At 43.9% G+C, this 13,634-nt stretch overlaps 1 protein-coding gene across 5 annotated transcripts in view; it reads right to left on the bottom strand.

The window, feature by feature from the left end:
• The window catches only part of GRB7 (growth factor receptor bound protein 7), a 34,190-nt gene that overhangs the window by 19,202 nt on the left and 1,354 nt on the right, over positions 1 to 13,634 (bottom strand). For 2 of the 5 annotated variants that reach the window (XM_016430487.2, XM_016430488.2), the window contains exons 2-3: positions 10,986 to 11,102; positions 10,572 to 10,633 (exon numbers count right to left, since the gene is read on the bottom strand). In XM_016430487.2, coding sequence (XP_016285973.1) covers positions 10,572 to 10,614 — 43 coding nt within the window. In that variant the 5' untranslated portion in view covers positions 10,615 to 10,633; positions 10,986 to 11,102. The other 3 variants (XM_007482304.3, XM_007482305.3, XM_056816788.1) reach the window with 3 other exon arrangements.

The raw sequence follows: 13,634 nt of genomic DNA on the forward strand, positions 1-13,634 counted from the left end.
TTTACCCTACTGTTTAATAATAAACATGCGGTCACAGGAAAGTTTCTTTCCTGTGAGTCATGAATATAGAAGGGTGGAAATTGAGCCAGGCGATTTCCCAAACAAGAGGGGGATGGGATCTCTAGAACTGGAAACTGTCTTATTCCTATATTCCTAAGGAGTACCATCCTATATTCACATAGACCCCAGGTAAAACTCTTTGTTCTTTGAATGAAAAAGCATTTATTAAGCACTTACTTTATACTAGGCACTATGCTAAGAGCTGGGGATACAAAAAACAAGAAAGGAAACTAGTTCCTGCCCTCTAGGAGCTTACATTCAATTAGGGGAAGGCATACACAGGAGAAGAGTGGACAGGGAGGAGCAGTGTGATCAGGGAAGTCAGAGGGAGAGTAAATAGAATCATAGGGCAGTTGACTACCATTTTAGGAATGGTGGTGCTGATTTGAATTATTGTCCTCAGAGCAAGAAGTAGAAAGGCATAGGAGGGAGGGGATGCAGGCAGTGGCAAGTCAGGAAGATAGCCCAGAAGTAAAGTATGGGGAGATCAGGCTGGCCTTCACACCAACCTTGGAAGGGCTTCTCTTCTCCCCCTCCCTTCTCTTCCCCAGTTCCCCTTTAAGAACCAATAAAGTGGCTAGATGGATAGAGAGCCAGCCTGGAAAGGAGAGGTCTTGGGCTAAAGTGAATTGCCAGTATGTATCTGATGCAGGACTTAAACTCAGGTCTTCTTGGCCCTAAGGCCAGCTCTTTTGAGGGTTCTCTATTCACTAGCAACATCCTTCTGCCTCTTCTACCTTCATAATTTATTCTATATAAACGATCATAGTTAGTAGGAAACTTTACAGATGAGTAAACTCAGGCTCTGAGATGTTAAATAATTTGCCCATAGTTACATATTGAATAAGAGCCAAAGGTAGAAATTTAGTAGGGGGTGAACCATTTATACATGTGTATAGAAAGGGAAACTTTTGAGGGCAGCTTAGGTGGCTGAATGGATAGAGAACCAGACCTAGAGATGGGAGATCCTGTATTTAAATCTGCCCTTAGATACTTCCTAGCTGTGTGACCCTGGGCAAGTCACTGAACCCCCATTGCCTAGCCCTTACTGCTCTTTTGCCTTGGAACCAATCCTTAGTATTGATTCTAAGACAGAAGAGAAGAGTCTAAAAAGGGGGGGAAGGGGGTTGGCAGTGACTTTTAACACCCACACAAGGAGACAACTAGGCAGGTGGCTAGAGCAACACCACAAACTATATTCCTTTATTTGTTGTTCCTTTATTGGTTAAGAGGAAAATGATACATTATGATCTTCTGAAGACTTACAGAAGCAAGGTAAGAGCCTGGTGTGGGCTGTTATAGTTACTGTATCACCCCCCAAATGTCCCTGGGATACCCACAGGGTTGTACTGGAACCAGCTCAGCTCCTACCTGCTCTTGCCAGTTGTTAAATCTTCAATGTGAGGGCTATTTTATCTTAGAAAACAGCAAAGTATAAATCAAGGCTTGGTAGAACTGGGTTTGTTTGTTTTTGTTCTTGTTTTTTGATTGTCTAGATTTAAGAAAGTGATGGAGAAAAGTAATGCAGATTAAATCTAAATGTGTGGTACTTTTTTTTTCCATAGAGCTTGTTGTTAAACATTTTTCAGCATACCCCTAGATATTCACTAAGCCCATACTGCTATTATAGTACAAACTAATCTGCCTTGGGGGACGTTAGGTCACTCAGTGGACTGAGAGCCAGGATGAGAGACTGGAGATCCTGGGTTCAAATGTGACCTCAGACACTTCCTAACTGTGTGACCCTGGGCAAATCACCCTCATTGCCTAGCCCTTGCCCCTCTTCTGCCTTAGAAAGGATACTTAGTATCCATTCTATGACAGAAGGTAAGATTTTTTAAAAATCAGACTGCCTTGGGAGAATTTTAAAAAGCAAAAGTAACAATCACAATTTCAGACAAGGGTAGAGACACAAGCAGGGAAAATACATTATGCTTGAAGGCACTATAGATAGTGAAAGGATATTAATATTAAATATATATGCACCAAATGGTATAGCTGCTCAGGACTTTAAAGAAAAGTCGAATGAATTTTAAGACTGATAAGAAGGCATGAATTATGGATGATTTCAATGAGCTTATTTCAAATTTAGAGAAATCTAACCTAAAGATAAGAAAAAATTAAGAATTTGAAGAGTACATCTTAAAAACAAAATAGACATTAAATGTCTTCAGTGATTATTGAATGGAACTATTAAGGAATACACTATTTTTTTATGCATTGTGACATCTTTATAAAACCTCATAATGTGCTAGGGCATAAAGAATTCAAATAAATGTATTAAGTGAAAAATATTCAACACATCCTTTACAGATGATAACACCATAACAACTATAATTAAAAAGGGAAACATGAACAAAGGCCAGAAGCCTAAAGGGAAATTAAATAATATTATCTTAAATAATTAGTAGACTAATGAACAAATCATAGGAAAAATAAATAATTATGTTAGAGAAAAATTATTACAATAGAATAGTACACTAAGATTTGTGGGACAAAGCTTAACCAATTCCCAGAGGAAAATGTCTATCTCTGGGTGTTTATATAAACAAAAGACAAAAAGGCAAAACAATGAATTACCAAGGAGATTTTGTACAAAATTAGGCAGAATAACAAAAGTAATTCATTTAGGATAATAAAAGATTAGAAATATCAAGGGACATGATGAAAATAAATAGGAAAGATGAGGTTCTGGTACTTTCAGATTTCAAAGTATACTACAATGCAGTAATTATCAACATTATCTGGCCCTCAGTAAAAAAATTAAAAGGTAGCTGAATGAAAAAGACTAAAGAGATTTTTTTAAAAAGCCAAGTATTCCATAAATTCCAAAGCACAGACTTTTGGGGAAGATATTCTTTAAATTGGCAAAAACTATTGGGGAAAATGGATAAATGATCTAAATGTTAAACAAAAAAAATTACGTAATTAAAAATAAAAAAGCAACATGTTATCATTGTAATTCTAGATAGGAAAATATCTATAATCAAATGATAGAAAATATCAAGGAAAACAAAACAATCCCAATTATGCAAAATGTAAGTGTTTATGAAAATAAAATCAATTCAGCTGGAATTATAAGAAAATATGAGGACTAGAAACAATTTTGTATTGAATACTGATTTTTTTTTAAAACCCATGTTGGTTCCAAGGCAGAAGAGTGGTAAGAGCTAGATAATGGGGGTTAAGTGACTTGCCCAGGGTCACACGCTAGGAAGTGTCTGAGGTCAGATTTGAACCTAGGACCTCCTGTCTCTAGGCCTGGTTCTCAATCCACTGAGCTACCCAGCTGCCCCCCTTGAATACTGATTTTTAAAAGTCTAACAAATAACATTTATATGGAATCTCAACACAAAATTGTGATATTAAGAGCCATTCAAATAAATTATGCAAACAAATACAAATAAGCTACATACAATATAAATTTAAAAAATGAAAAGAAAAGCATTATAATTAAGAATATAAATTAATTAATATGAATAATTCAGAGCTCTATGGGGAGATTTATATGAAATGATGCAGAATGAAGTAAGGAGAACCAAAAAACCCCAGAGACAATGACCACTTCGATGTTCATAAAGTTAACATGCAGGTGTTAACTTTAAACTTTAAAGAGTTAACATGTTCATGTAGTTTGAACACTGAAGGGCATCAAGACCTTTATCTTATATGGCTAAAAGCAACTTATTCTTTTTTATTTTTTTACTTTTACTTTCTGTCTTAGTGGGCAAAGGCCAGGCAGCTATTGGGGTTAAGTGACTTGCCCAGGGTTACACAGCTAGGAAGTATCTGAGGCCAGAATTGAACCCAGGTGTTCCCGACTCCAGGCCTGGTTCTCTGTCCACTGTGCTGGCCAGCTAGCTACTTATCTTTTCAAGAAGTAAGGACAGTAACCACCCAGGAGCAGAACAACTCATTACTCATGCTTATAGTCCTAGGGTAGGCACATGCTGAACCAGTGAGAAGCAATGTGCTATTATGGAGCTGGTCTCAAAACCATGAAAACCCAGGTTCAAGTCTTGTCTCTGGCATATATTGATTGTGCAACTCTAGACGAATTTCTCCATCACTCAGCGCTCTAAGGAGCTCTAAGACTATGGATTGCAAGAGAAGGTGCTCACCCCCAAAAAATAAAACTAAATTTTTTTAAAAGGGAAAGAATATGCCAAGCTACATTGGTAGAAAGAGGTCTGCTTAGCTCCTCATCTGGGAGTTTCCTTTAATAAATGAAATCACAGATTTGGTCCCCTAGCTCTACAGAAAGGCAACAAAACTCTATCCATTATAGTTAAACCTAAACGGTCAAATTAAATAACATATACTTCCTTGGAACTAACGATTGATAGACTAATTTCTGGGAAAGAAAGGGGTAGACTTGATGAGGTTTACCTCGCTAAAACCAAATTTGCCAATAATTTCAATGTTTTTTAGGTAGAACACAGGAGAGTTGCATGAATGAAGATAGTTTAATGTCAAAATATATATATTTTTAGTGGAAGAAAGTAGATTCTTCACAACTACAGAAGTCTTTGTTGTTCAGTAAAGTCTGACTCTTCCTGACCCCATAGACCATGCCAACCATGGAGTTTTCTTGGCAAAGATGCTGAAGTGCTTTACCATTTACTTCTCTAGTGGATTAAGGCAAACAGAGGTAGACTTGCCCAGGGTCACACAACTAGTAAGAGTCTGAGGCTGGATTTGAACTTAGGTCTTCCTAACTCTAGACCTAGTACTCTGTCCACTGAGTCACCTAGCTGCCTCCTATAAAGAGGTTAGCTCAACTTAAATTCCTGGGAAGACTTTTGAATATATTATGAAAGACATACTTTGTAAATCTTGGAAAAGGAAGCAGTGATCACTAATAATAGCTAACATTTATTTTCATGCTTACTATGTGTAGGCATTATATTGTTGTTTAGTCATGTCTGACTCTTCATGATCCCATGGACCATAGCCATCCATGGAGTTTTCTTGGTAAGGATACTGGAATGGTTTGCCATTTCCTTCTCCAGTAGATCCAGCAGATCCTTTTGTCAGTCAATCAGAGGTTAAAAGATTTGTCCAGAATCACACAACTAAGAAGTGTCTGAGGCTGGATCTGAACTCAGCTCTTCCTGGCTCCAGGCCCAGGGCTCTATCCATTGAGCTACCTTAGGCACTATTCTAAGCACTTTATAATTATCTCATTTAATCCTCACCACAATCCTGGGAAGGTAGGTACTGCTATTATTGAGAACCAGCACTGGTTCATCTAAAACAGGTCATGCCCAACTTGCTTCATTTAAGGTGTTTCATTTACATTTGTTTGTTTTTTAAATCCTTGTCTTCTGTTTTAGAATCTATACTAGTACTAGTTCCAAGACAGAGAAAGGGTAAGTGCCAGGCAACTGGGCTTGTTGACTTGCCCAGGATCCAAAGACCAAATTTGAGACTAAATTTGAACCCAGTCCTCCTGACTCCAAGCCTGGAACTCTGTCCACTGAGTCACCTAACTGGCCCTGAGGCTGTATTTGAATTCAGGTTTTCCTGGCTCTGGGCCCAATATCTAAAGCAGACAGAGTGCCTCAAATGTCTAGGTGCCTCAAAGAATGACCACATCCCAAAGAAGAGATTGTCTCTGTCCACTGACAGAGAGATAGAATGCCAAGATCATCCGTCCTTGGGCCTAGGTGGCTCAATGTTTTTAATCCCCAAGTTGGATGAAGGTATAGATGGTACGTTATTAAATTATGACTAAAGCTCAAAAGGTTAGAGAACATAGTGGTCAACTGAGTCAGGACCCAAAAAGATCTTCCATTTTGACAGTCTTAGAATGATAAACCATAACTAATGAAAATTAAATCAAGTAAGAATAAATGTAAAATCCTATACTTGAAGGGTTTTTTGGGGGGGTTTGGTTTGGTTTTTTTATCAATGCTCAAGTATAGTAGGGATTGAACCCTGTGGAAAAGGGCTAGGCCTTTAGGAGCTGTCCTTTGGAGAGAACATTGGCATTTGTTCTCTAAGCAATTTCCAGGGAGAAGGGTGGCTTAGCACTGAAGGCCTCTTTGCTGTGAGCTGATGCAGCAAACCCTAGTGGTTTCTGGGTCCCCTGCTTCCTAAATGAGGATGAGAAGAGGATAAACCAGAGAGGACTGGACAATAAAGCAGGAAGAATGGCCTGCTCAGGAGATGACCCAGGGCAGCTAGGTGGCTCAATAGATTGAAAGCCAAGCCTAGAGATGGGATGGCATGGGTTCAAATCTGTGAGTTCTCAAGGAAGGTAGTGAGTTTCCTCAAATAGCTGTTGCTAGGCTATAGAAGGTGTCACCTATGTTCACTACCCAGTTCCTTAAAGGAGAGGATGACCACTGAAAGAAGGATGAGGCCAAGTCCTGGTTTTGTTTGCCAGAATACATAGACCAGAAGAAAACTGCCTGGCTAGTGAAGAACTAAAGGCCACTGTAAAATGCATCTTTGACAATTCCACAAACTTCTTCAAGTTCTCAGTATAACTAGTTCAAGTTCAGAGTATAACTAATTATGTTACTGTGGCTGCTTGTTTCAAGCTGTTTTTTTTTTTCCTGTCAATTCTCACTTGTGAGTCTTTTGTTTATTAAGCATTCCTTTTGTGTACAGGAAATAAATAGCTGTCCTATACCGGTTCTACATTTCTCATTGAGTGAGTGCCTTTCTACTCTGTATTGGACAGGAGCCAAAACCCAAGCTTCAAGTTACTTTGCCTGAGGAGTACAAAGAGTCAAAGAATGAGAGAAAGAGCTTAACCCTTTTTTCAGGCAGTCAGGCTCCTTTAGAATTATACTTCCTTTACATACACAGGGCAAAGTAGAGAGTCTTAGCTGGGAAGGAGACAGTACAGCATCCTGCTTCCTGGATCAAGTGGCAAAACTTATTGTTACATAAGAATAGAGCAGGAGACTTCGTTTGAATAAATGAGACTGTAAATAAATTAAATTCCGCTTGCAATTTATCATCATATAAAGACATAGAAGAATGGTCTACACCTATTTTTTTTTTTTGCTACACTGTGTTCCAGTTTTTCCAATATTTGTCCAATATTTCCAATATTTTCCAAGTCATCCAGGTTGGCAACTTGAAATCATTCTTGACTCTTCCTTCTTCCTAAAATCCAGGCAACTTAGTTACCAAGTTTTGCTAAGCTTATCACAACATTTCTTGTACTGATTCCCTTCTCTCTACTCACATGGCTATGACCTTAGCCCAAGACTGAATTACTTCTCACTGATTTTAGAGCATTAGGCTTATTGGTCTCAGGTTCCAGTCTCTTTCTCTCTAATCCTTCTCCCACAAGAGCTACCAAAATAACCTTTCCAAAGTACAAAAGCACATTTGTGCTTCCTAAAGTACAAAAATTTCCCTGTGCAAGAATCTTCAATAGCTCCCAATTGCCTTCACCAAAAAATACAAACTCCTCAGCTAGGAATTGAAGGTCCTTCATGATCCACTTCTAGCCTACCTGTCTAGGTATCCTCCATACATTCTATGATCTAGCCACCCTGTTTCTCAAACTCAGATGCAAATATACATTTCTATCTAAACCTCATAGAACTTCTAGTTCAGTCATTTCAGTGGTATCTGACTCTTCATGACCCCATTTGGGATTTTCTTGGCAAAAATACTAGAATGGTTTGCTATTTCCTTCTCCAGTTCATTTGAAAGATGAGAAAGCAAGACAAATGGAGTTAGGTCTAATCTCTATCCACTGAGCCACCTAGCTACCCCTCTCTTGAGAATTTCTGGGAACTTCCTGGTTTTGAGGCAAGCTACCTACCCTATGATGACTTCAAAGGAATCTAGGGCACTTAGAGGAATATAAAGTCCTCAAATACAAATCTAGCCTCAAACACTTACTGTGTGACCCTCTACAAATGACCTAACTGCTCTGTATCTCAGTTTCCTCATCAATACAATGGGGATAATAATAGCACCTACCTCCCAAGGTTGTTGAGGCTAAGATGAGACCATATTTGTCAATTCCTTTCCAAACCTACCCATGCTATATAAATGCTATTATTATTTTTATACCAAAAGACAGTTTTCTCTTGTAAGAAGGAATTGAATTTGTTCTGTTTGCCTCCAGAAAGCAAGACTGAGGAGCCCTGGAAAAAAGTCTCCAAGAAGCAGATTTTAAAGAAGTGATTTAAAATGAGAAGTATTCAAAAGTAGTATGTGAGGGGCAGCTGGGTGGCTCAGTGAATTGAGAGCCAGGCCTCGAGATGGGAGGTCCTGGGTTCAACTGTGGCCTCAGACAATTTCTAGCTGTGTGACCCTGGGCAAGTCACTTGCCCCCATTGCCTATTAACACTCTTCTACCTTAGAGCTTAGAGCTACTACCATTACCACTCTTCTACCTTAGAGCCCATACATAGTATTAATTCTAAGACAGAAGGTAAGGGTTTAAAAAAAAAAAGTGGCATGTGCTACTGCCTCCCTACCAGCACCCGGCAGAAGGCTTGGCACACAGTGGCACTTAAATGCTTTGGCATTCATTCATTCACTCATTCATTCATCGGTTTAAGTCTTTAAGTGGAGGCTGGAAGCTCCCTTTTCTGGGATGTGGCACACATCCTGTTCAGGTATGGGCAAGCCTTGGCTGGGGATCCTGTAATCCAGGGGTCCTCACCTTCGCCTTCAAGAGCCAAGAACTCGCTCATCAGTCACCCCCATACAGAATGGCTGTAGCTTACCCTTGTCCCTCCTGGAATCTCGTTTTTCGCCCTCCCACCCCCAACCCATAGTGCCATTCTTGATAGGGAGGTACCTGGAGACTGCCAGCAGAAAGCAAATGGGCTGGGTTTCCTCCACAGGCCTTAGGGCCTTTCTAGGCCGGCTCTGCTCAGGGTTTTGGCAGGCCAGCTTTCCAGGTACCAGGCAGGGGCCTAGATGCCAGAGGCGTGTTGTGGCAACACCTGCCAGTGACGTGAGTGGAGGGAGCTGGCAGTACTTGCCACTTGCTTGGGAGGGGGGAGGTAGAGCAGGAAACCAGGCAGGTGAGTTTAACTCACAAGCTAGAGGGGTAAAAGAGGACAACTGGGGTAAATCCCTCACCTGTTTTTATTTTAAACCCTCCCCTTCCATCTTAGAATCAATCCTGTGTATGGGTCCCAAGGCAGAAGAGCGGTAAAGCCTAGGCAAGGGGGGTCAAGTGACTTGTCCAGGGTCACAAAGTTAAGAAGTGTCTGAAACCACATTTGTCAATCAACTCTTTTTCTTTTAAACCCTTACCATGTCTTAAGAGTCAATCCTGTGTATGGGTCCCAAGGCAGAAGAGTGGTAAAGCCTAGGCAAGGGGGGTCAAGTGACTTGCCCAGGGTCACACAGCCAGGAAGTGTCTGAGGCCAGGTTGGAACCCAGGCCCTCTCTAGGTGTCTAAATCTGGCTCTCAGTTCACTGAGCCACCCGGCTGTCCCCATAAATCCCTCACCTAAACGGCCTCATTAGGGATAGAGGGGTGGCATAGTGAAACCAAGGCAAGAGACCCCAGAAATAGACAGCTGATATTAAGCCAAGTAGAGGGCGATGGAATCCGTGACTGGAGGGGCAGGGAGTGGAGGGACTGGCAGGAACCCCCCAAACCCAGGGACATTCTGCCCTCTAGCCCGTTGTAGTGGGGGCACGTCTTACCTGGCTTGAAGGCCCTCTTCCCTCAGGCCCAACCCAAGGGGATGACTGTGGACGCCTTGGCTGGTCTGTTGCACCAGTTGCCGCTGACTCTCTCTGCCTCTCTTCTCTCTCTCTTAGCTCTGACAAGGTGAACACCTACCCATCCTGCCATCTGTCAGCAACCACCACCACCACCAGATTCACAACCCCTGCCACCTCCACTGTACCATCTTGCTTGCCTGGCATCAACACGAGCAGCAAAAACTGAGTTCTGCCCAAGAGGCACCCTGAGACCGGCACAGCCAGTCCAGTCCTGCCTGATGCCACCTGTAGGTAGCAGGGGCTGAGACAACAACTTATTTTGACTTCTAGATGCCCTCCCACTTTGACTCCTAAGAGGTGGGGGTGGGGGTGGACCCTGAGCGCCGGGGAAGGAAGAAGGGGGCAAGGCCCACCATTCCTAGTCCTGGGGGTGTGGGTAGAGCTAGGGGATTAGGGGGACAGGGGGTGGGGGAGGGAGACAGAAGGGGCAGCTGAGTCAGGGAGGGGCCGGTGAGGTAAAGATGCCTGGGGCTCTGCACTCAACCTTGACTCATCCTCAAAACTTCCTGGCTTTGGAGAAACACAAACAACCTCCTCCTCCCACCCGGGCCCAGCTCATTCAAAACAACCTGGGTGGGGGGGCAAGGGGACAATATGGGTCAGGGGGAAACAGGGGACCTGAGCCTTCTCCACACCAACCCAGCAGCACCCCTTCTGGTTTCCGTCTTGCCCCTTCTCAAGTCCCCCATTCTCCAAAGCCTCAACCACCCATAGGGCTATTCCTGGGGGGGGGGGGGGGAGGATGCTCTCCAGTTTTCCTGGCTCCCCCCTGCCCAGAGACCTACCTGGAACACAAACGGGTCCAGGAGGGGATCCCAATGCCTCCATATGTGGTCCTCTCCGCTCCCTGCACCGTGAACAGAAAGGATCTGATGCCCCACTCTGGTTCTGCCTTGGCCCAGCCCTGTCAGGCCCAGCCTTCCGCACTCCACCCCACTCTTAGGGAACCTGACTCCCTCACACCCCACAGATCTCCTAGCCTTCTAGTCTGCCATCAGCCTCCCGGGACACCCCCTCCCCCTCCACTCAGCCTGGCCTGAGATAACCCCTGTGCCCCAGGGACCTTAGAGGCAGAGACCAGGCTTCTCCAACTCACCTACCCCTACCACTAAAGGCAAGAGGTCTTACCCTGAGGTCCAAGTTTTCAGGCAATCTGTGAACTTGGATGGGAAAACAATGGCATCTTTATTTCCACTAACCTCCAAGTGAAATTTAGCACTTTCCTCAATTTTTGAAAAAATCTTTTCCTGAGAAAGGGTCCATAGGCTTCATCGGACCATGGAAGGGGGCCACGACACCAGAAAAGTTCAGAACTCCTAAGGTAAGAGACATATACAAAATGAGAGAAGACCCAGAAATAGCACAAAGAAGATAGATGAGTGTGCACAAAGACACTTGTGCGTGAAGGAGATTTAAGTGGAAAAGCCGATGCACAGAGACAGTCCCACTCTCTCCGAGTTGGAAGCCTGGGTCCATTGGTACAAAAAGTCGTTACACCTGGAGACTTCCTCAGCTGCATTGGATGGCCATGTTGTCTTTCGTGCTCCAACACGCCCTGAGCACTCCACAGTGCTTTGCTGCGTCGCCCTCTCAGCCGTTGAACCTTCTTATTGGTTTCTTCCGTCTGTTCCGCCGAAGCAGTCTTCACATGCTGGGTGAGCAAAGCCCTGGTTCTCCAGGGGTCGAGGACCCGATGGCTACCCTCACAAGGTTTGGCCGGCCTGTCGAAGCCGTTGCCCAGGGTGTGGCTACTAGGAGCAGCTACTAGGAGCCACAAGTGAGAGCTGGGTGTCAGGTGGGGGTCAGAGGCTGGAGAGCTACCCTAGGAGGGCACGACAAGCCCTCCATACCAGAGATACTACCCCTCCCTGAGCACCCCATACACAAATACCATAAAAAGCCAAAAGGCATTGTGGGGAGGGATGTTGCTAAGACAAAGATCAAACAACATAAAAAGAGAGACATCCTCCAATCTCAATGCAAAGAGATTCATTGATGACTAGGATGACCCTCCCTCAGCCTATGGAAAAGGAGGGGTGTCTTTATTTCAGGGAAGGAGGTGAGCTCTCTGGGCCCTCCAACACACCCACCCAGTACCCTCCCACCGGATCCCTGAACATAGGCAGCACTGAATGGCATCCCTGGGGTTGGGGGAGAGTGGAGTGGATGGCAAACAACTAGATGGAGCACTAGAGGCCAGACCCCAGGCAGGAAGACTGACCTTCCTGAGTTCAAATCTGACCCTGGTCACATAGTAGCTGTGTGACTCTGGGCAAGTCACATAACCCTATTTTTGTCTAGTTCCTCATCTGTCAAATGAGCTGGAGAAGGAAATGGCAAACCACCCCCAGATGGAGTCACAAAGAGTTGGGCATGACTGAACAACATGGAGACCTCAGCATTATCCATTCCTGGGGAGAGGCAAGAAGGGGAGATAACTCTGCCCAAATCCTTGGGGGATTGCACAAGGCTTGGCAGAAGAATCACAAAACAGGGTAGAGTGGAGGGCTCTCCTTAGGGGATGAATGGCTTAGCCCATCTTACAGTATATGACTTTACAGCCTTGGGCAGAGGACCAGATACAAGAATGAAAAAGGGGTAGAGGGGTAAGAGGGGATATTGGTTCAGTGGTCTGCCCACCTCCCTGCTCCCTTCATGGCTCCTTTCAAGCAGACCCTGCTTCCTGGAGTCTGGCTCTGGGCAGTGGAAAGAAAAACAGAAAGTATGGGAGGTGAATAGGGCAAAGGGAAGAGACAGAGAGGGGCAAAGTCGGAGTGGCCAGGCAGTCTTCCCACACCTACCAAACTGGTTTGGAGAATATAAATAAGGGCTTTGGAGGCATGGGGGGAAAGGGTCATGAAGGAGGGGAATTGTCCTCAGGCATCCCAGACTGCCTTACTCCAGTGAAGCTCTCGGCACCTCAAAAGTATTCCCTTCCCTCCCCCAAGTTCCCCGGAAGCTCTCCTCCCCACCCCCTTTCTCTCCCTAGTCTCCTTGTTTACTTCCTGAAACTTGCTCCACCTGCCAGGCAAAAGCTAGGAGAGAGCTTTGGGTTCAGGGACCAGAATATTAAATATTGTAAGTCCCACTCTAAACATCACAGTCTTGGAAACTCTCAGTGGGCCACTGGAGGTCTGGGGATCCCTGGCAGTTTGTGGTGCTGGATAAACTGGGAATAAATTATGTTAAAGCCTGGGTAATAGAAGAGGGTTGGGAAATTATTCAGTAGAGTTTCTCCCTTCTCCCTACAGGATGAGGGAGTCCCTACAATACCAATCAGTAGGAATTGAATCTCCCCTCTGGAGGGAGAATGCCAGATTCTCCTTTTAAATAGGATTTGGGAAGGAAAAGGGGGGATCTTTGAGGAGCAGCTATGGGAAGTCACTGGAGAATGATACAGAGACTCAGGGTAACATCTACCCCACTCTAGCATCAAGTAAAAAAATACCAGGAAACTAAGGTCCAATCTACCCAAGAGGAGAAATTCACAACAAGGGTGTGCCTACCTCTGGGAGAGGGGAGGGATTCTTTTAAAGTTTGATTTGGAAAATATGCAAAAGTGACCAGAATCTGATTAGAGTTAATCATTACAGGCTATTTGCCCTCCCAGGGGGGTAGCTCTTCTCTCCCCAGTACAATTTTTTTGAGGGGGGGGTGGAGAAGCAGAGTCCCAAAGAGACAGATTTCTTACTCTCCATCATCAAAAAAGCTGAATTAGGGAAATGGAACTGAAATTCCTCAGGGGAATAATTTATAGCAAGAATGGGCCCCTTTTCTGGGCAAAGAGCTCTCCTACCCCATCCTACAGTGGGTATCAGGCACTGGGACCCTAATTGCCCTACCAGAGC

This window comes from Monodelphis domestica, chromosome 2 (assembly GCF_027887165.1).
Source record: "Monodelphis domestica isolate mMonDom1 chromosome 2, mMonDom1.pri, whole genome shotgun sequence".
Lineage (NCBI taxonomy): Eukaryota > Metazoa > Chordata > Mammalia > Didelphimorphia > Didelphidae > Monodelphis > Monodelphis domestica.